This window comes from Pogoniulus pusillus, chromosome 16 (genome assembly GCF_015220805.1).
Source record: "Pogoniulus pusillus isolate bPogPus1 chromosome 16, bPogPus1.pri, whole genome shotgun sequence".
Taxonomy (NCBI): Eukaryota; Metazoa; Chordata; class Aves; order Piciformes; family Lybiidae; genus Pogoniulus; species Pogoniulus pusillus.
In genome coordinates this window covers 18,067,982-18,090,341 of record NC_087279.1, presented here as the reverse complement: position 1 = coordinate 18,090,341, position 22,360 = coordinate 18,067,982, and the positions used below count along the sequence as shown (strand labels likewise).

At 40.5% G+C, this 22,360-nt stretch overlaps 1 protein-coding gene across 1 annotated transcript; it reads right to left on the bottom strand.

Moving 5' to 3' along the window:
• Nucleotides 1–335: 335 nt before the first annotated feature.
• TXNRD3 (thioredoxin reductase 3) lies at nucleotides 336–21,836 on the bottom strand. Its single transcript, XM_064156825.1, has 16 exons — nucleotides 21,620–21,836; nucleotides 15,285–15,345; nucleotides 13,615–13,724; nucleotides 13,315–13,428; nucleotides 11,490–11,562; nucleotides 10,558–10,677; nucleotides 10,000–10,142; nucleotides 8,065–8,180; nucleotides 7,732–7,957; nucleotides 7,403–7,495; nucleotides 6,884–6,960; nucleotides 5,840–5,996; nucleotides 5,519–5,626; nucleotides 4,524–4,619; nucleotides 1,913–2,047; nucleotides 336–1,607 (listed from the first exon to the last, which is right to left on the bottom strand). The coding sequence occupies exons 1-16, from the start codon at nucleotides 21,740–21,742 to the stop codon at nucleotides 1,545–1,547; spliced, it is 1,815 nt and encodes a 604-aa protein (XP_064012895.1). The 5' UTR covers nucleotides 21,743–21,836; the 3' UTR covers nucleotides 336–1,544.
• Between the last annotated feature and the right edge of the window lie 524 nt (nucleotides 21,837–22,360).

Genomic DNA, 22,360 nt, shown 5'->3' with positions numbered 1-22,360 from the left:
AGACCTGAAGATCAGTAAGATTTTTGCTAACTCTAGATTCTACTGAGTATCTTTGGCTGTGCTGCGGCTAAACACTACAACACATGTACACAGAGTGGTATATAATTGTTCTCTCAGTTTGAACTGAGAGGATTCTGCAGAGTGAAGTAGAATTATGTTTGATTTCTTGAGCAAGGCCCTAGATGTGGCAACAAAACTTGTTTCTCCATTTGAAAGATTACTGCATGCACAAGTCTGCAGAGGTTTTAGCACTGCATGTTGTAAACAGTGCAACTGAAGCAAAACCAAACCTGAAGCACATGATAACATAAATCATCAAGTCAGACACCACAAAGTGTTGTATGCACTGTTTATTGAACTTCAAATTCCATGGTACATCATAGATTAAATAGTTAAAAACTGTTTACTATTATACAATGTTCAGAATAGTCTTTCAAAAAGGTCTCTTTGGGCAAAACTATGAGCCAAATTCAAGCACAATTCCCCTAGAATGCTAGGGGTGAAAGGAAGCTTCCACAGAGTACTGACTGTACACAACGCCAGATAAAGCACGTCAGCACACCGAGTCTTTGTACTCTGTGGCAACACATGCTTCAAAGAAGAATTCTATACAACACTTATGACCACCATGGGCAAGCATCCACTACATTAGTGGGACAGATATTCTCAGATCCTGCTCCTCCAAGGCTTCAATACTCCACGTAAGAGCAGAGATTTACAGTTCTGGGTTCTCTGATGTTTTACATTACAGAGCTGAAACCAGATTTGAGAGTATTAGCACTAAATACAGTCAAACACAGCAAGAGAAAACTGACAAGGCTTTGCTCTAATGCTCTTCAGCCCTGACAAACAAGGTGCCTACAGCTGAAATTTCTCTCTTAAAGACATGTCGTCGCCTGAGGTCAGACATCTATGAATGTTAACAACAGAGATGTCTTGGATTATGTTGAAGTTTTAGTCTAGTTGAGGCGGCAGACTAGTGCTTGACCTGCCCTAGTCCACACTGCATCCTACTTGTGCCATCTTGACTCAGCTCAATACACAATTAAGTAAAACAAAATGCATCAAAAGAGATAAATCAAGTGTAACCTGTTGGAAATAATCATTCAATTATTTATTTGTCTTCTATCTCAGGCATTTGTACAAGACACTGGAGCTTAGAAGCATTAGCTTTAATTTGTGCAACTTTAAGAATTTCCTTCAGGAGGAGTTTAGTCATCTGACCAGACGAAGAGATCTCCCAACTTTGCATGGCAGCCATCAGTTGCAGCTCACCTCACGATAAGGTTCTGAGCTACAACGTCAAAAAAGCACAGAAAGTGCTGATTCCAAGCAAAGTCAGGATTTGAAGGTTTCCCTGCTGTATTACTGTTTCCATTTGCAACACTGGTTATTAAGGAAGCCAGGCAAAGGCACTGCCCCAGCTGCAGTACAAACAGCAGTACCGATGCAAATACTTTGCTACAAAGAAGTTGGTTGTATTTAAGACTTCCACAGAAACCAGTGTGTACAACATGAAAACATGTAAAACAGCAGGTTTAACCTCAGCAGCCTCTTTGAGTGATGTCTTGTCCTGATGATTTTGTAATATCCATGGTAGTGAACACCTGTAAGACACCAAAAGAAGGGCTTGTTTACTGTTGCTTTGTAGTATCACCTGCATGCCTGGTGGTCTCCTCTTGAAAAGTGTAACAACAGTAGATAGGTTTCTTTCAGCTGTTACAATGGAAAACAAGTTGCAAAGCCCAGTAACGTTTTCTATCACACACCAATATCTCAAAGTTGGAAGTTAAGCAAATGCTACCAAAAAAAAATCTCATAAAATACAGTGTAGCATTTTTAACTTGCATCTAAGTAACAATCTTTAAAAGCAGGTCTTAAAATCAAGCTGTGCCCTCCCCATCTCTCTTACCTCTGCACAAGTTGGATGGATACCAATTGTTTCATCAAGTAATTCTTTGGTGAGACCACATTTTATTGCAGCAGCAAAACCTTGGGTAACTTCACCGGCATTAGGTCCAAGGACATGAAATCCTATCACACGATTCTTTAAAGACAGGTGAGAGGAAAATGGGAGTTAGCACTGGTAAAGTTTAACAGAAGTTTTAACATTTAACTCCTACTACACTAAAAATGTTATGCAAGCAAGTTGACAGCAAAATCTCTGAAAAACAAACAAAACAAAAGCTACTCTGCAGAAAGTAGCTCACCCGTTCTTTTCAGTTTGTTGTAGCAGAATGAACCAAGACTTTGAATGAGTTTTTAGCTACACAGCACTACTTCAAAGATACTGCCTAAAACTAAACAGATTCTAGTTTATAAAATCATAAAAGCAGCTGACAGATTGTGCTGTTTTGAGGCTAATTTTTCCTGAGAGAAATTAAATCCTTAGGTGTGAGAAGAAAGAAGAGAAACAACATGTGCCCTGTATCGCCATTCTTCTGCTGAGAAGGACAACCAGTCAAATACAGATGAGACAGGCACTTCACACACACACTGCTCAGCTCTCACTTTGGGCTGTGCCTTCTTTCTGGCAGTCTGGTCTCTGGCTGATTCTGCCTTTAACTCTCTAATCCATCTAACCCCTTTTTCCTCTAACCTCCTTGCTGTTTGGGGTTTTTCTTGATGTTTTTGGACATCTCACCTCAGATCTCCAGATTTATCACATGAGATACATGTGGGTTGATCTGGTTATTCCTGAAGAGAGGGAAAGCAGGAGGGGGAAGGGGGTTTGGGGTCAGGAGCCCTCCTGGGGACTCTGTTTCTGGGAGGGGTATTGTGTTTCTGTGTTACTTTTAATTTGTCTGTAACTGTATATATGCTTGTATATTGTGCTAAGCTGTAAACACAGCTTCATTCCTTAATTCCTAAGTCTAGCCTGGGTGATTCTTCTTAAAGTGTGGGGGGTAGATAACTCCTAAACCATCACACAGTACACACAGATTTTAAGTTATTTTTCTACATGGAAATTAGTTCAGACCTGTTTATATTGCTTGTTAAAAATCTGATACTTAATAGCTTCACTGGCTCTTCCCTTCCTCTCCTTATTAACTGTTAATATGGAAATAAGGAAATAAGTTAATAAGGAAAACAAAACCATTATGGTCTTGAATTTTGAGCAAATTGTCTCTGTAGTAAGATCAGAAGTGATGGCACTGGGCTATAAAATCAAGTTGAAAATGAGTGCAGTCCTTTTCAATTTGTTTTTATAATTGGTTTATCAAAAGGGATGCTTTAAAACATTTTCCCAGGATGTTCTCTTATATTCAGAGATGTCCTAGCCCAGGTGTGGCCATGATTTGAAAGACAATGCATTCACATTGCTTGTGTTATGAGGAATTTGTATCCTATTTCCCTCATATTTTCCTCCAGAATCCTAGGAACCCATCACATCTCCAGTCCCTTCTTCCACTGCATTTTTTTCATCTGGATTATTTCAAAAGAGGCTCCAATATAAGCAGAACTTTGAGCCTGTCTGTAGGCTTTGATAAAGTGTTAGGTGGGCTAGTAAGGGAGTAAAGCTTACTTCCTCTTATCTTAAAAGCCATGCTGTTTCATGATATTATTCCTTCTCTCCATACAAAAATCAAGATTCTTCCACTGCCTAGTCTTTTAGATAGTTTGGGGGTGTGCAAGTTTGAAGCTAGCTAGAATGTTTTGCTGAGAACCAAAACATTCTAGCTAGCTTCAGACTAGCACAGAGGGAAACACAATGAACAGTGTTGCTACTTTTTTTTTGCAACAACAACACAGTCATTACTAGAAATTCCCATTCTCTAGAACCAAACACAGGTTTTCCAGCTTTCTAAACATCCAGAAACCTACACTTCAAAGGTAAAAACCCCAAGGTGCAGAAACAAAACAAGACACCAGAGAGTGCAAGTTATTAAAAACCCACTTGGAAGGAAAAACCCTGGTGAATTTCTTCACAGGTCTACTCCTTAATAGGAACTCAGGATGATGTTTTGTAGTGTATAAAGCTACCAATTCCTCAAACACCTGTCATCAAAAAAAAAACCCAAATAATTTGCTCCCTCCAACTTGATTAGACCTCACAAACCAGGGGGACCTCATTGCTGTCTACAACTACCCAAAGGGAGGCTGTAGTCAGGTAGGGGTTGGTCTCTTCTCCCAGGCAACCAGGAATAGAACAAGGGGACACAGTCTCAGATTGTGTTGGAGGAGGTCTAGGCTGGATGTTAAGAGGAAATTCTTGCCAGAGAGAGTGACTGGCATTGCAATGGGCTGTCCAGAGAGGTGGAGTCACTGTCCCTGGAAGTGTTCAATAAAAGCCTGGATGAGGCACTTAGTGCCATGGTCTAGTTGACTGGATAAGGCTGGGTGCTAGCTTGGACTGGATGATCTTGGAGGTCTCTTCCAATCTGGTTGATTCTATGATTTTACACTAAGAGAATGGGTAGAGCTGGCCTCCAACAGGCCAAATAAAAGGTATAGTCTTTTGGCTGGTCTAAAAAGACATTTCAAGACTACAGTCAGCATATCCATTCCAACTTGGTACTTACATTGTCCTGTTTATTGCAGATAATCTTTGCATAACAAGTATTGTTATCTCTGCCTGGTACTGTCCATTCAAGTGGCCAGAACAAAGTGTGATAAATCTGAGGAGATAAAAAAAAGCATCAGAATTTAAAGCATTAATTTAGACATCATTCTAATTTTCAACGCCATTACAAGCAAGGGGTTTGACATTTAATCCACCAGATTTTCATAACATACAAAATAAGACTGAATTTTGTCCCTCTCTGACCTAAGCAGTCCATCCCCCAAAAGTCATTAGAGGAAGATTTGACTCAAACCATGCACCTCTTATTTACATACTTTCTGACAACAGCAACAGCTCTAAGACACAGAATTTTAACATCTTACTTTCAGAAAGAGGAGTGCTTTAGTAGGACAAAATTGCTCTCTAGCTACAAGAAGTTTGAACCCATTCTGCAAAACAGTTCACAGAAAAAGCTAGAAAAATGCCAATTATTTGAAAGATGTAAGGAGTTAAACACAAAGCTGTGTGAGCAGCTGTAATGAAACTTCAGAGAAGTGCAGAAGCTAGAAATTACCATAAAACATGGAAGCTATGTCTGATACTACTATAGCTGTAAGAAAAGGTCAGGAAGAAATTAATTCCCATTTCAAATACAGTGAAGAGGCATAAAACAGACAGTTCATCCCAGGGGTGCAGTATACTTCAGCAATAATTCTCTAACACATGACAACAAAAAGCACACCTACAGTCCTGCAACCTGAATTTGGCCTCCTGAAGTCAAATGCTTCTTGGCAGCATGCAAATAGCTACATACAATTTACTGTTATCCAGTCTGGTTATGGATTTCTTGGAGCTCCATACCTTATTAGCCAGAGGACAACACCTCCAGGATCAAAGACTTATCTAATTAACCCTACAATCTTATTTTGATACTACGCCTTGAGTGTAAAGCAGCAAAACTCACGAAAAACATCCTCAAGGTACAAGCTAGACAAGTGCTGTGAGTGCTCTCACCTCTAAGTTTTGCTTTCCATATTCTTCTAATGCTCTTTCCTCAGCTAACCCACAGCAGCCATACTCTAAAGGAGTAAACACTGTCGTTGGTACATTGATGTAGTCACACTAAAAAGGAAAAAACAAAACTTGTATTTAGACTATCCAAGTTCCACACAGTACACAACAGGAAAAGTTGTATTAGCAATTCTGTTGGTTTGTTTTTTTTTTTAAACAAAACATTTGCAGTGCCCACAGACAAGTGGACAAATCAACTCATGTGCCACAACTCTGAGGCAAAAAGCACAGAAAAAAACTGAAGTTGTATTCTTAAAGCTTTACCTTTTTGGAACTGCCACCATAAAGCCTCTGGGCTAGCAGTTTCCCAGCTTGAATGGCAACTGGAGTAAGTTCAAGCTTTCCTTCCAATATATCTCCAATAGCATAAACATAAGGCACATTGGTTTGTTCTTCATCATTTACAGGTACTTTTCCATTCCTTTAAAACAAACAGAAATGTGAATGGAGTTCAGTATCACAACCTTCATTATTGCTCAGCAAAAAGAGGGAAGAACAGTACCTCCTACAAAGACATTATTCTGATTACCAAACACATCTTATTAAATAATGCTTGGGCCTCTTTGACTTCAACTGCAAACTCTTCAGAGCATCAATTACCTATGACTGACACATCAATTATCTTTGAAGCCAGTATTCAGTGGGCCAGTTTTAACCTGAGCCACAATGCATGCCTGATGACAGTCACTGACATTTTTGCACTGATGATCTTTAACTTGATCCAGCTTGCAACGTACATCTTCCCCTGTGGGGAAAGAGCTGCAATATCAACTCACATGCTTAAGCTGGCTTCATAAGCTGTTAGCTGCTGCAACCTGATCTTAATTTTTCTTTCCTCCTGAACAATATAATCCTGCCTCCTCCTTTACACCTTTTACACTGAAGCCAGGGAGAAACAAGAACAAAGTTAAATCTGTAAGGAGCAAGTAGTTTGCCGTCTCTTCAAATCCCTAGATTAACTTCCTGCATGAACTGAATAAAACCTTTAATTGAACAGAATATTGAACTGTAGTGTATGAGTATATTAATGTGCTAAATGTATTCCCTAACTACAGTGGCCAATAAGTAGGTATTAACTCCTAACGGTTCTTTTTTGAAATACATATTAAAAGAAATGGAGTTAATGAATAACTGTACTCAAAGCCAGGAGAGAAAAGGTTTTGAAGGTTCTTATAATCACCATGTGTAAGAGCAAGGATATTTTTCCCCCCCAAAAAAAATCATCATTCATTAGCTGCTGGTAAAGAGGTTAAAAAACCCAACAAAATCATTGTATGTGATGGTTTAAAGGAGTTGAGCAATACTCACTTGTCATTAATTTTCACACCAATTGTCTCTAAACCAATATTTCTGGTACATGCGTCACGACCAACAGCTATCAAAACCTAAAAGCAGCCAAGCACAACCAAAATTAAAACTGATGCAAGAAAAGCATAATTTGCACAACACTTTCTTTAATATTTTTCCTGAAGAAACTGAAGCATGGATCCAAGTGAAGTCAAAATATTTATGTAAGAGCCACCAACAGTTCAGACTCCTTTATGTGCAACCTCTTTCAGAAATGCAACAAACAGCAAAACTATTCAATCAGAACAAACCCAGAAACAACATTGGTCTTATGAACTAAGTTCCAGGCATATAAAGTTTCACTGACTCTGCTGGCACAAGGCACTTGAAGATGAGTATTGATTTTTTTAATCTATTTTTTCCTGCCATTAATTCATGTGAACAAATTCTCAAGATAATTTCTTTCTTTTCTAAAAAAAAAATTTAGAATTATTTTCATGTGCTGCTGTATTCAGCTACTTCAAATCCAGAAATGCTTACAGTGTTATATTCTTCTTCAAAGATTTCTGATCCCTCAGTAGACTTGGCTGTCACTTTCAATCTTCCAGGCATGCCTTCCGCCAACTGTTCAACCTGTATAAATATTTGTAAGCTTAGAACAACCCCATGAACAGCAGAGCTCACTTCCCCATTGCCACTTCAGACCTTGACCTACTAATCTGTCACTGAGCAGTAAGAAAGAGAAAGCTTAAGCTCATAAAACATTTCTACCTGTATAGAGCCAAAGCCTTCCCAGAGAGCACTGCATTCTACATGTGTTCTTTAAAGCAATTTTGCATGGAGAGAAGAAAGCTAAAGTGAACACTTACCTGAACAGGTACAAACTTCCTGATGAACTTCACACCGTGTGTTTCCATGTAAGCACCTACTCTTTCGGCCATTTCTTGGTCAAAGCCCCGGAGGAGTATAGAACGCACCATCACTGTGACATCCAGCCCTAGACCAGCAAGAAATCCTGCACACTCTAGAGCCACGTAAGAGGCACCTACAACTAGAGTTTTGCCAGGGCAGTAAGGCAGGGAGAAGAGGTCATCACTAAAAAGAAGAGAAATGCAAGTCACGAGATGCTTTCTACACAAGTTTGCTTGCCTCTGCAAGCATGAAAGGAGACAAATTCACCTCTATATGAATCTTCATCTCACCTTGTAATACAGTACTCCTTATCTCCAGGGATACCTAGATATCTAGGCCTTTCTCCAGTTGCCAGCACAAAAGTCTCTGCTGTGTGATAGGTTACTTGTCCTTTTCTATTAGTTGCCTGTTTATATAGATACAATTAAGAAAGACTTTATCATAGCAACAGATACTAAGAGAAAGTAAAAATTATGTTATCTTTCCCTTAACTATTGTGGATATATTCAAGAATCAAGAACAAGCTGCTTCAAGCAAGAACCAATGCATTTAGAGAAGCCAGGCAGGTCACTGATCAACAGTAGGTTTAAATCACAAACGATTAGGCTCTTCTCACATCAGAGCACTTAAAATCATTCACTCTTTGCATCCTGCCTGTTTCAGGTACTCAATTAGATTGAATTGCTCGTAGCAAATTTACATTGCAGTTCTGGAGCCCCCATTACAACAATGATGTGGATGTGCTGGAGTGTGTCCAGAGAAGGGCCACTGGGATAATTAGAGGGCTGGAGCACCTCTGCTATGAGGACAGACTAAAAGAGTCGGGGCTGTGCAGGCTGGAGAAGAGGAGGCTCCCAGGTGACCTTCTTGTGGCATTTCAGTATCTGAAGGGGGCCTACAAAAAAGCTGGGGAGGGACTTTTTAGGCTGTCAGGGAGTGACAGGACTAGGGGGAAGGGAGTGAAGCTGAAGATGGGTAGGTTCAGACTGGATGTGAGGAGGAAGTTGTTCAGCATGAGAGTGGTGAGAGCCTGGAATGCGTTGCAGAGGGAGGTGGTTGAGGCCCCATCCCTGGAGGTGTTTAAGGCCAGGCTGGATGAGGCTGCGAGCAGCCTGATCTAGAGTAGGATGTCTCTGCCCATGACAGGGGGGCTGGAACTAGATGATCCTTGTGGTCCCTTCCAACCCTGAATGTTTCTATGATTCTTTAAAAAAGCCTCAACAAATTCAGCTCCCCCTACTTACAGAAAAAGTCCAACACAAGAGTGACATCAACTAGTTCTTAGGATAATGCAGAAATACAGAAGTATCTAACCACGTGATTTCAGGAGGCTTAAGACTCAATCTTAAATGAATTCAAGCTAATCTGACCTCTAGATGCCATCAATCTTGGGAAATTTCATGCTGCCACTGCATCTCAAAATCTACCTTTCATTTTTGCTCTTCAGTTATTTCCCAACAGTTGAAGGCAAGCCTTCCTCCCAGTCAAGTCATCATGTAATTCATTTGGAAGGGAACTCATGAGATCATCTACTCCAGCCTTCTGCTGAAAACCTTTTCCTATCCTTGTTCATTTACTGAGTAAGGACACTTAAGTAAATGACCTGCTTACAGGACACTTAGAACAGTTGGTAGGCAAGTTGAGCATACTACCTTTTCAGTGCTGGCCTGCCTTTGAAACACACTTAGTTCACAACCTCATACTGAAAACAGACAATTACACCCACTGAACCAAGCAGCTATCTTCAGTATGCATGCACTTCAAGGTAGCCTTGCTACAATGTGATCATTTGCAGTGATTGCCAGCACATGTTTTGTCTTGCAACACTGACAGGTTAACTCTAGGGCTGATACAGCACAAGGTTCTAGCAGTGCTGTCATGCAAATGCTTCATCTGTACTCGATAGCTTTTATGCTTTTGTATGAAGATTTTCAAAGTAGGAGAATCACTCCTACAGGTAAAGTCACGAAGTCAGCAATTGAAACAGTCTTCGTCTATTCATGCAAGACACAAGGTTACAGATATCCATGTAACTCTTACCTGACACCCACTAGGTTTGCAAACGCTGTGGCATGTACTATAGTGCAATAAAAATTTGAACCAATAGGTTGTTTCACAAATGACTAACTACAGCTCACAAGTTGGCAGCGTCAAGATGAACCCTTTCCCTTGTTGGATTTGAAAAGTCCTCCCTCCCCCAAAAGTATTTTAAATACAGCACAGACCTTAATTTTGTGTGGTTCAATGAATTCTCCATAAGAATTGATGTACGTCACAGACTTCTCTCTTAAGGACACTCGATAACCCCAGTTTAAAGAGCCAATGTAGTTTTGAATTGCTTCTACCATGACCTCCCAGTTGTGTTTAACTGAAACAAAACATTAATGCCATATTTAAAAGAAACTAAAGCGCAGTGAACCCTTCAAAGAAAAATGTATTAAGTTTTATTCACTATACACAATGCAAAGAAAACATCATTATCATCAGTAAAGATGATACACATTGAAGTTCTACTATGCTAATATTTACCTGACTTGTTACTATCTGAAACTGTTCCACTCTAGAAGCTTTATCACGCAATACAGATAATACAAGGAACAAAAAAAAAAACCATTTGGCTTTCAGTCCTAAACGTTTTATGACTCGAGGAGGAAAATGTCTTCTGATCCACCTAAGAGAATTACTGAATTCTGCCTCTGCTTTACAAAATGCAAAGTACAAGAACAATCTCAAGTTCAGAGCGCCATTTGTACAGCCTGGGTCTGTCCTCTGCTCCTACTAACCTTGCTCTTCATACTGCCACCCGTATTTCCTTGAATCTTGGAGCGCCTGACCCAGAAGTGCTGCTTGATGCATTAGCTTCTTAGGAATGCAGCCTACATTTACACACGTGCCACCAAGTCCTAAGATGGAAAGAATCATGTTATTACCTGCACAAACAGGATCTTTATCCTGCTTTTCCTATCATGCTTAGTATAAACACTCATATATCAGTTGATGTTTGTTCTAGCCACAAAATTAACAGGAAATTTCTGGTTTAAGACACATTTTAAAATACAGTGAACACACCGAGCTTACAGGTTTGTATTCAGTTAAAGAGGTTACTTGACTGATTGAACCAAGAAAGGTACAGGAAACTTACTCCAGAGTGCTTCTGGTTTTAGACTGGCAAGAAAGCGAGACAAAAAGCCCTGTTTCTAGAGTTTAGAATCACCTATTATGTAGAATAAGAAACATGTATTTGTTTGAAATCTTAGCTATGAAAGCACGTTCATACCTTGACTCAATAAAATTTGCCCAATGAAGTTTATTAATCACCTTCAATGCCAACAGAATTAACAAGGTCAGACAGCAGTTGGTCTTTAATTACAGAAAGGTGAGGCATGCACAGCCATACAGTCATAGAGGCTGCCTAGTCCATGAACTAGAACTAATAGTGAAAAACACCCCACAGACATGAGAATGTGAACACACACAAGTTAAAAGTGAACAGGACTAGAACAACATCCGACAAAAAACCCAGAGCTAACAATGCACAGAACAGAAATGACTGTCTAGAAAAACAGGCATGCCAGGAAAAGTCCTTTGTTTTCCATGTTCTAGAATTACAGGAATTCAGCCACAACTTCTAATGACACAAATCCACAATATCAAACTACTCAGTACGTATCACTGCCACTCAAACGCCATAAAATACAGGTTCACAGAAGCTCACCCCATGAGGTTCCAAGTGGTGTTGGGACAACGTAATCTAATACCATTACTTTCTTTCCCAAGGCAGCAGCTTCCTATAAAAGATGGAGAGACAGGTCAGCATTGCTGAACTTTTGCCTGCCCAGGAAAGCCTGCCTGCTCATTTATGGTCACAACACACTTAGCATCAACAGACTCACCTCACATATGGCTCTTGTGCCTCCTTTGTTAGACAAACAACTGACATCCCTAAAAACTATGACCTTCTTCCAAACTCTGAATGCCTACGTTCAGTGCTGCATCCACAGCATCCTACACTGACATGAAGAAAATTCAGTCTACGATCTTCTTCTGCCTCACCCAAAGAAGTATTTATACTGCTAGCTCTCCCTTTTTCAGGAAGGCAGCACAGCCTTGGTTTGTCCACAGACAAAAAGTGGCATCAATCAACTGGACACAGGGCTAACAGATGCTCAGGGGACCTGAGCAAATGCCTTGAAAGAAGGGTGAGCAAACTAGACACATTCAGCCTAGAGAAAAAGTCAGATTCGGAAGGGATCCAACAGCGACTTTCCAATACCTATAAGGAAGACATTACCATGACTATGTCTGGTTCTTCACACTGGCAAATGACAGACAGTGTCTGCAACTTGAAATAAGAGTTTCAGGCCAAATCTAAGGAAACTTTCACACTGTGAGGAAACTCAAGCAGTGAAACAGGTTTCCCAGAAAGGTTGTGCCATCTCCAGCCTTGGCTGTTTTCAAGAATCCAATGGATGAAGTCATGCACAATTTTGATTGCCCTCACAGTTAAGACTGCTTGGAGTAGGAACTTAACCTAGACACATCCTCCTACCATCCTTTCCACCCTGAATAAACCTATGACACTCTACCCAAGGAATTACCAGGCTTATTCATTATTATTCATTAAATAATGAATCCATTATTTAATCTTTTAAGGGCTTTGAATCAGATCTTTAGGTCTATTGAATCTGCTTAAGGATTTCTGCACAGTGTCTGCAACGCTGGCTCAAACAAACCAATATCTGACTCCTCCCACTCTGAAGAGTTTGGTAATTCAATATATAACTGAAGTCCCAGAAGGCACTGTGAGGAAAGATCTGGCACATTCTGAAAATGCTCAACTAGTTAATTGAAGAATTCAATCATCACCTTCTCCTGCCAGCCTTATATTTATCTAGTGAAAGTTGCAGATTTAACTGTGCCGTTGTGCAACAACTGCCAAGGCTGTCAAGGATAACATCTCTGTGCCCAAACTGTAAACTGGTCATTAGGACACCCAGTTGAGAGATGGGGATTGAGTGTTCAAATTTCTCAGGTAGAAGAGAAAACTGAATCCACAGCTTCAGTCCTGAGGTACACAACATCTACTACCACTTCTGAAAATGCAGCTAGAAAGAACTAAAGAATGAACCAGTTCCTTGAGAGAATAGCTGAAAGTGCTTCATTTCAGATGACCCTAAACAGACCTTTCAAAAGTAGTCTTTTAAATGTTTCATATTACTGTCTGGAAGTATTAAACTGCCTGTATACCACATAGGAAGAGGATATACTTTAAAACCTTCTGGTTCCACCCTCAGCCAGGAACCTAAAACCTACTATTAGGATTAAGACCTGAGTAGACATTGGCTAGAAACTGGTCCACATAGACCACGACCTTCTGAGTGAGCACATTACTAGACCACTAATGAGTCATTAATTAACAAGTTGAACTATAATAATCATAAAAATATAGAGACTGTTTTATACTCTTGTGATTAATAGAAGAGACTAACTTTTGAAGAAGTTTCATATACAACCTGTTCTTCAGTGCAATTTTTTCATACCTTGGAACATGCAAGACCACCTGATCCTCCACCAATAATAATGAGGTCATAATCATAGGGTTCTATATTGTTGCTATCCCCAAGAAGTTTCTGCAGTGATCCATCCTTATAAGCCTAGGAGCAGAAATAAAGATCAAATCACCACACACATCTCTGAACTAAAAAAACAAAACCCAAATGACATTGTCTTCTCTGATCTAGGGACCACCCAGTCTATTATGTCACTCAAAATAGAGTTAAGATCAAACAAAACAATTCACTCGATAGTCTACCTTCAGCTGATTTTAAAAGAAAAGTTACCTGGTAAGTTGCATCACAGCCACCTATGTGAGTTCCATTCACAAACACATTAGGCACTGTCCTCTGATTAGTTAGCTCTACTAGCACTTGCTGAATACTGGGCCCATCATCTAAGAGTAAAAGAAACACGTATATAATAGAAGAATTTAAGAAGAGAGCTTTTAAAACAACCTCAAATATTAAAAGTTTGAACAACAATATACTGTGGGCCTGACAAGAGAACAATTCTGCCACAAACACCACATTCATGAACTTCCTGAACATAAGCTTAAGTCTTCAGAAACTACTTCTTAAAAGAACATACTTAAATCCCAAGGATAAATCGGTGCTTCAAGCTGTAATTCAACAACATAGAACTGAAGAACTAGTTTAGTCTGTCTCCTCTATTGCTATGATCTGTTCCTGAGAGCATCACTTTGTACAACAGGGAGAAAAAGAGTCAGAACAAAACAAAAAAAATCTTGGTAGCACAGAAGATGATACAGACAGTTTTTCTTTCACGAGAATTGTCTGGTTTTGGAGTATGTTCAGAGTAAGTCCATGTAGTTTCATCAGCAGCTTTATGTTGTAAGAATGCAAGGTTGGGAAGAATGACCTGTCTCTGCTACTTAAACTAAAGCTACCTCCAGACTTTCTACCCACTACACTATCTTAAGCCTTCCAATTTTGAGATTATCATTGCTTGATTGACCCATCATCTGAATCATTAGCACCTACGCACAGACTCAGTTTGGATCTCTCAGCAGCTGCTCAGCAGCAAATGTGGAAACAAGAATTTACAGTCATGAATTTGCCTAAAATATTTTTGCTCCCAAACCACATCTATTTTGTAGCAATAATCAGAGCAGGTGCAAAGGAAACATTATTAATAAGAAGCAATTAAAGAGAAAAGGCTGTGCATTGTACTTTGTGTATCTTTGAGTATAGCTTACAGTATTATGGTTTTATTAAAAAGGAAAAAGTAGTAAGAGACAATACAGATCAATAAATAAGAGTATTTTCCTCAATTGGAGCAGAAGCATTCCAAAATAACCATTAGAGCTTAAAAGAAAAAACACTGGAAACTAAGTTTTGCACATAAACAGATAATACACATTTAACAGCTGACCAACAGTGCAATTAAGAGTTAAACAAGAATTATGTTAGAAACCACTTGTCTTAACATTAAAAGCTAAATACATTATGCACCTCTAGGCAGAATGCACTACTCATCCTAAAACTAGATTGGGCTTTCAAAAAAATAACCTAAAACTAGCAACAGCCAAGCTACTGGAATTTACCCCTCCTGCCAATGACTCAGCAACTTTCCCTACAAAGGTCACTGATACACTAAGTCAACCATTAACAATTCAACCAAAGCCATAGAAGAACTTGGGCCAGGAGAAAAACATCACAAGATTTTCACCAAAAACAGCTCCTCAGAGAAAAATCAGATCTCACATCCACTATCAGTTAATGATCTGTACAGAAAGATTCAAAGCCTTCAGCTCCATTAAAGACACATCCTGTGTTAAAACCCACATTGAAGCCTAATCATGTTTATCTCTGCATACATAACGATTGATTTTAATTGCTTTATATATACTCTGATTAGTTCAAATGGCTTAAAGAGTGCTGTAGTCAGGCAGTTTTACTTACATTAAGCAGCATGTGACAGATTTTCTACTCACCAGTGACATCAAGTTCCAAAGCATAGTACTCCACACGCAGGGAGCGGAAGAGTTCCTTAACCTACAACAGAAAAAATGCACAATGCAAGTGCAAAGGTGCCACAAGTTCTGATAAGACAGCTCAGGGTAAAACTTCATTGTTGGACATACACAGGTAAATTAAGCCTCAGTTATTACACTTCAAGGGTGCAGCTCTACTCTAAATGGCTTTGCTCAAGTTTTGAGCACTGCTACATTTTGCATATTCCTCACTCTAAGCTGGGCTATTTAAAAGCATCCCACGTCCACAGCAACCTTTCAACACAAGTTCCATTATCTTGATTAAAAAAATGTTAAATACCACTTGCCATGTTCCAGACTTCTCCATCCCAAATAGACACCAAAAGCCATGAGAATAACTACTGTATGGAAAAACATCAAGAAGAGGCATAAAGTAGCAGCCAGATTTCTTGATAGTACTAAGGGAAAGGAAAAAACAAAGGAGGATAATATGCAAAAACAAAACACTGCCAAGTAAATAAAAGTGAGAGATTATAAAAACCTGCATATAAGGTACAAGGTCATACTCTCCAAGTGGCCTCAGCCCTTCATTCTCTTTTGGTTGCTGTACTTTAGAAAATTGTTAGAGTAAGCAGAGAACAATTTTGGTAAGGAGTCAATGAGTTGGGTTTAACATAGAAAAGATGGAGAAAGAAATAGCTGTGTTTAAATACATCACTGACTACCTCAAGGAAGATGAGCAGATGGAGTAAGAATTAGTGGTCTTGAACAGCATCAAGAGCTTGAAAGTAGACTTTAGGAAGAGTTTTTCCTAACAGCAAGACACTGAAACATATTGCCTAGGTAGATGACAATCTTCATCAGTGAGAGGCTTCAAAATGCATGTCAAAAACATCTGAACTACATCTTCTGTTACCGAGGCAAGGGACAAGAGCAGATGATCTCTCAGATTCTCTTCCAGCTCTGATTTCGGGTTTGCTGTTTAACAGCATCTGCCTCAGCCTCCAGAATCAGAGGCTATTTAAATTGCTATTCTTCTCCATTAAACAGAAGAACCATTCTAAAGACACTTAGTCAATAAAAGCAATAAAAACCTCTATATAAAAGTCTACTCTTTAAAAAAAAAATCCTAAATGACAACTTGATGGAAATGTGCTGCTTCCCTCCCTGACAAAAGTTCCGGGTGTTCTAGCATCAGTTCTGAGTGTACCATCAGGTAGCCTTTTAGAACTGGCTATTTCTATGGTAACATTGTTTGGTAAACTGGCAGTACTGAAACTGACCTGTCCTTCCAGATGGACACCACTACACCTCACAGTACAGGATATAACATTACATACAGCAGCATTTACTACTTCAAAATGCAATTTGCACTTACCTGTGCAAAAAAATATTTCAAGGCAACACATAAAAATGGATCTGCTTTAATCCAGGCTTATCTGGATGTGAAAACACCTATGTCAGGAGGCACTAAACGTCTGTGTGATAGATCCTTTTGCCAGCACAGAGTTGGGACAATGAAGCAAGCTTAGCTGCTGCCAATTCAGGAGAAATCTTATACAAACAGCTTTCGGATGAACCTCAAGTTTATTGACCGCATTTCACCAGAGTAATTTGACACACATCTGATAAGCTTAAAGATGTCAAACATATGATGAATAAAATGTTTTTAATGTTGCTGTGATCCATGCTGTTACTATGCAAAAGGCTGTGTTCTGGTGCTTTCTGCTAGAGTGCCAGCTTGATGCAGAAAACAAAGCTTTTGTATTCTGTACCGACTACATGGTAAACTTCTTACTACATCACATTATCAACTACTTGTATAACTGATTAGATTACTTCTTCAACTGTAGAATGATTTAAGTTTTAAGGGACCTTCAGAGGTCATCTGATGCAACATCCTTTTCAAAGCAGGGCCAAGTGTGAAGGCTGATCAAGTTGCCCAAGCATTGTTCACTCTAGATCTGGATACTATAACCTCACTGGGCTCTCCCAGTGTTTGCCCATACTCATAATAAAAAATTCCATTTTATTTCACTTGAGTAACACTGGTCGCAACTTACACTTGTCCTTTCACTCTGCAAGTCTGAGAAGAATATGGTTGCCTTCCCACTTGGTAGTCAAAATCCCTCCTTAGCCTTCTCTAGGTTGATTAAATGGAGCTCCTGCTTCACACATTCTGTGCTCCAGTCTTCTAACCATCTAGATGGCTCTAAAAACTTCTGTCATCAACTCACTATTGCCTTCAGACTTGCTTACTGGAATGACTATGGCTACAGACTGAACAGAAAAGAAACAGCAGTGGAACTACTGTTCCAGACCGCCTGCTCTACAATTGCTGCTACAAAGCCCTAGATGAATGCTATATCAGACCCAGAAAGTAAAGCTCAAAGGAATGGGTACTATAAAGTGACAGGCCAAGACCCTGAAGAGAAGTCACAAAATCAGTTATTTGGGTACTGTTTTAGTTTGCAACAGTAGCAGGCAAGTTTCCATTAGTGCTTTTCCAAACAAAGACAACAAAAACCCCACCTGCTTGCATTGTAACAACAGGTGGCAAGGGAGGGGACAGAAAAAGGAAGAGTTCCACTCAAGAAAGGACAGATTTAAGACAATGCACTTAGGCAACCTTTATTTTGTACTGAAAATAGGAAGTAGAGAAAAAAAAACAGCATCCTAATTAGCTATTGAACTTTAGGAATAGATCATGTTTGTGTTGTACTAATGAATCAGAGAGAAAGAAAAGCAACAAGTGCATGATTAGTTATGAATTTTTCAATACAGGCAACAGATAATAGATTATTCAGTTTGGAAAAGGAAATTATTAGGAGTAGAAGAAAGATAGCATACATGAATCATGAGTAATATCTAGATAAGATGAACAGGAAATGATACCTGAGAAATATTCACTGGAACAAACAGTGACAACTGCATTTACCAGAAAGCAAATTTGTGAGGAAGTATATCTTCAAGCAGCACATAAACCAGAGAACTTACAGCCACTTGACGTTGCAAAGACCAAAGTTAAAAGGAGATCAAAAGAGTCACTAGACCAACTAACAAAAAAAAAAATCCACTGAAAATTGTTAACTCAATAAAATCAATACAAACTCAGGTCAATAAATTCCTGAGCCGCACAGTGATGGAAACTTCAGCTGCACACTGGGGTATGTACTTCCTTATACACCAATCCTGAAAATGTAATGTCTCCAACAAGTATCCTGGACAGGATACAACATTGCATGGTCACTGCTGCAATCATTTACTTCCTATCTGATCAATGCAATCATTCACCTCAACATGAGGAGAAACTTATTTACAGTGAGGGTGTCAGAGCACTGGAACAGGCTGCCCAGAGAGGTTGTGGAGTCTCCTTCTCTGGAGACTTTCAAAACCTACCTGGATGCGTTCCTGAGTAAACTACCTTAGGTGATCCTGCCTTGGCAGGGAGGTTGGACTCATCATCTCTGGAGGTCCCTTCCAACCTCTAAAGTTCTGTGATTCATCTACTAAACTCTTTGAGTTTTCACAGAGACTAGAACATTTCAAGATAATTATTTAACAGTAAAGCTCTCTGAAATTGAGAGTGTATTCCAACATTCAAAAAACTTCCTAGAAATGCTTTTTGTTACTAGGGTAGCTAAGCAGGTTTGAAACAATCCTCAAGTAGTAAAGTTAAACAATAATTGTATGCCACTCTTAAAATAATTTCAACATATCAGTGTTCAGAGTTGGCAATCTTCCACGCTAAAACCCTATGCTTCCTCTATGCATTTCTATCTTAATATTAAATGGCAAGAAATTAAAGAACAGACAAGTTAAGTTTTGACAAGGAAACAATTTTAACACCACCCACTCGCCACTACTGCAATTGAGCAAAATTTGAATTTGCAGAATAAGGACTGCACAAGTCCCTAGTGTTAATGTGAACAGAATCAACTACTTAGAGAATTTATCTGCAGTGCTTTTGCAACAGAAAGCAATATTCATGTTTTCTTTCAGCACGGCTACCTCCCAGTTGAAACAAAAAATTCTTCACACCCCCCAAATTAGGCCTTTATAAAGCTTGAGTGTTCTCTGCACTAGCGCTAAACATCATTCAGATTTCATATTAATCCTATCAAAGGCACACTGCTAATAACCAAGCACAGTAAAAGGCAGACACAGTGAACACTATTCGTCTGTCCATCTTTAAGAACTCAAAACTGTGTGTTTACAGGCTAAGTACCAGAGCATAACTATTCTTTCAGATAACATCCACTTAATTTTACAGACTAGATCAGCTAGCAAGAATGCTGCATTACCCATTGTTGTCTCACTCTTTTCACTATTTTCTAAGTCTTCAGTGGTGGAGGTTGCTAACCCTTGCACTATTGTGGATATCTGTGTTTATCAGTTGATGTTCCTCATAATCTTTCTTCTCCTAATTGTCTCTCTGCAATATATAATTCTTCTATACGGTTGTGTTACAATTTCTCTTTTATTCCAGACAGGAAAGTAACTCCACAAAATCTGCCTAATAGAGCAATTAGCTCTTCCTCCCATCCCCCAATTTCACCACCCGCTCCTTCATAAAGATTCACATAGAGTCTTTCTACTATCCCTCTTAGAAAGGGCCATGAGAGAAGACCTTCCTACTCGCAATATCACTTTTTCCCCGTTTTCCAAGACAATAAAGACAGTAGTTCTCATATCTGGTTGTATCCCTGAAGCAAGTAACGCTGCCTAAAGGAGAAGCTCTAAACAAACGCAGGAATTTAATTACTGAGCTACAATCAAGTCGTTTTCCCTTAAGCTCCTTGTGTCAGTCTATCTCCACTGTAACACTAGAAACAGATTAAAGAAAAGGTTGTAAGGTTTAAAAAGTTACTATTATATCATATGATCAGACTGAACAGCACCACTTGAGCAATCATGATCACTAAAAGTACACAGAGCAACAGAGCCAGCCACAACTAAGTATTTCTCAAAGGACTGGGGTTCTCAACAAAAATATTTTCTCCAACAGAAGGCAATATTTTTGTCAGCTAGACTGGAGCAAGACTCCCACCTTTCACTTGCTGAAACTCCCATTAAGTAGGTTGCTAAGTGAGCAATTTTTTTAAGGCTTTGATCTGTGTAATGTGTTTCACTATCTTTCTGCCAAAACATTCCCAGAGAGAAGGCATTGATTTCGCTTATCCTCTTGTACACAGAAGCTTTCTTTCTCAAGACTTAAGTTACAAGCTGGGTAAGATATATTCCTTAAAGTTTTCTATAACAGGGTCATAGCTCACAGTCCTCCTCCCTCACAAGAGTTCCTGGAACTAAACTTAATCTCCACACGGGAGTGCTGCTTCTGAGTCAGTTCCACTGAGGAACTCTACAGTTCCAGTTACTCTTTTCCACCACGGCCACATCAAATACGGTACTCTGATGTTTAACTAACACTTCACAACACGCTCTTTGTAAACATCCATGAATCACAGTGCCCACAAACACACAGATTCTCTATGGGCTGTGACTCTAGTGTGTTGGTATCGTGAAATTCTAATGAAGATTCTGTTTTTCATTAGTGGCTGTGACTCACTAGTTACAGCTACCCTGTGATACTGGTGCATAATGAGCGTTAGAAAGGCATTTTTCTCTAAACATCACAATTAATACTGTTGTGTGTGGGTTTTTTTTCCCCCAAAAAAACATACATTACAGTCAACATTTAGGACTTACACTCACTATGGAGTCAACTTTCTCCATTAAATTTAAAAAGAGAAGAAAACATAATTTATCCCTCCCCAGAGATGCAACTTGGTGCAGGCTGAACCAATGTGCTGCCCAAACTCCGTAAGAAAGGATCGCAACCAGCAGCCTGACTTTCAGGGAACAGTAGAGCACATAACAGAAACAAGCAACCTGTGCAAAGCTTCCTACATATTCGTCTGTCTCCTCACCCATGTAGCAAACGGAAAGAGCTACCATTAAAGGCAACAGTTAGGCGCTTTGACTCGCTTCAAGCTTGGTAAGAGGATTTCTGCGGGGTGGCATCCAGTGCAATGGGATGACTGCAGCCCTCCTCGTGTGCCCTCTAAACCCCAAGGGTGCCGCCACATGCCCCTCGCCTTCTATCTCTCCTTCCCTCGGGCACTTCTCCCGCCCGGGGCGGGCCAGCAGCCGAGCAGGCGCGGGCGCCCTCAGGGCTGGTATCTCCCGCCTCGCCCGGGGCCCGCGTCAGGCCCATCTCCTCCTCCCGGCGAGCCGAGGGAAGTGGCTCCCAGAGCCCCCGTTCCGGCGGCTGCCCGCCCCAGATAAGGGCCCGCCAGAGGAGTGCGCCGAAACACCTCCCACCGCCGCCTCACCTTATTGCAGTAGGGACAATAGCTCTTGCTGAAGATCATGACGCGGTGCGAGGCGATGAGGGTCTGCACGCGAAGCTTCAGGCCATCCCAATCCGGGAGCTGGGTCTGGCCGGGCGGCGGCATGGCTGGACCGGCAGCTGAGGCGAAGAGCCCCAAATACCCGACACGGTCCCTGCTCGCCCAAAGGCGGCGCAGCCTCCGACGCCCGCACTGACCCCCGCCCCTTCCGGAGCGCGGAAGGTGACGAGCCGGACCGACTTACGCAGGAGGGGGGGGTGGTAAAATACCGAGGGACATTTGAGGTCCGATCTTTTAGCTACACCACCCATGCCGCGTTGTGAAATAGTAAAAACATTCTCTCAGAAGTAGGAATGCTGTTTTCAATGTAAGGGTAAAATAATAGAGGATAAGCCTCCCTGTTTTCACGCTCCCCCCCCGTGGGGACGGTGTGGAATCACCCAATCGGAGTGAGACAGCAAGACGCAGGCGCAGAGGCTGCGGCGGTGTCCTGGGTGGCGGGCGGGCTGGCTGGGCTCGGGGGGTGAAGGGGAGGTCCTGCCTGCCGCTCTCTCCTGGATCTCCGGGCCAGCGGCCTGTCCAGGAATGGGGCAGGCCAAATTGTTTCAGTGGGAATCGATTGGAAGGGACAGACGGGAGCTGGGTTTGGTTCAGTGCCTTAGGCATTTCCCCCGACCCCAGTTCTCACCTTCGGGACAGTTCGATCCCGAGTTGGCAGTCATC

Coding starts and splice junctions, on each gene's coding strand:
- TXNRD3 (XM_064156825.1), bottom strand. CDS start 21,742: ATGCCGCCGCCCGGCCAGACCCAGCTCCCGGATTGGGATGGCCTGAAG. Junction 8,181..9,999: donor TTGAACCACACAAAATTAAG/GTCTGTGCTGTA, acceptor CTATATAAACAG/GCAACTAATAGAAAAGGACA. Junction 4,620..5,518: donor ATGGAAAGCAAAACTTAGAG/GTGAGAGCACTC, acceptor TTATCTCCTCAG/ATTTATCACACTTTGTTCTG.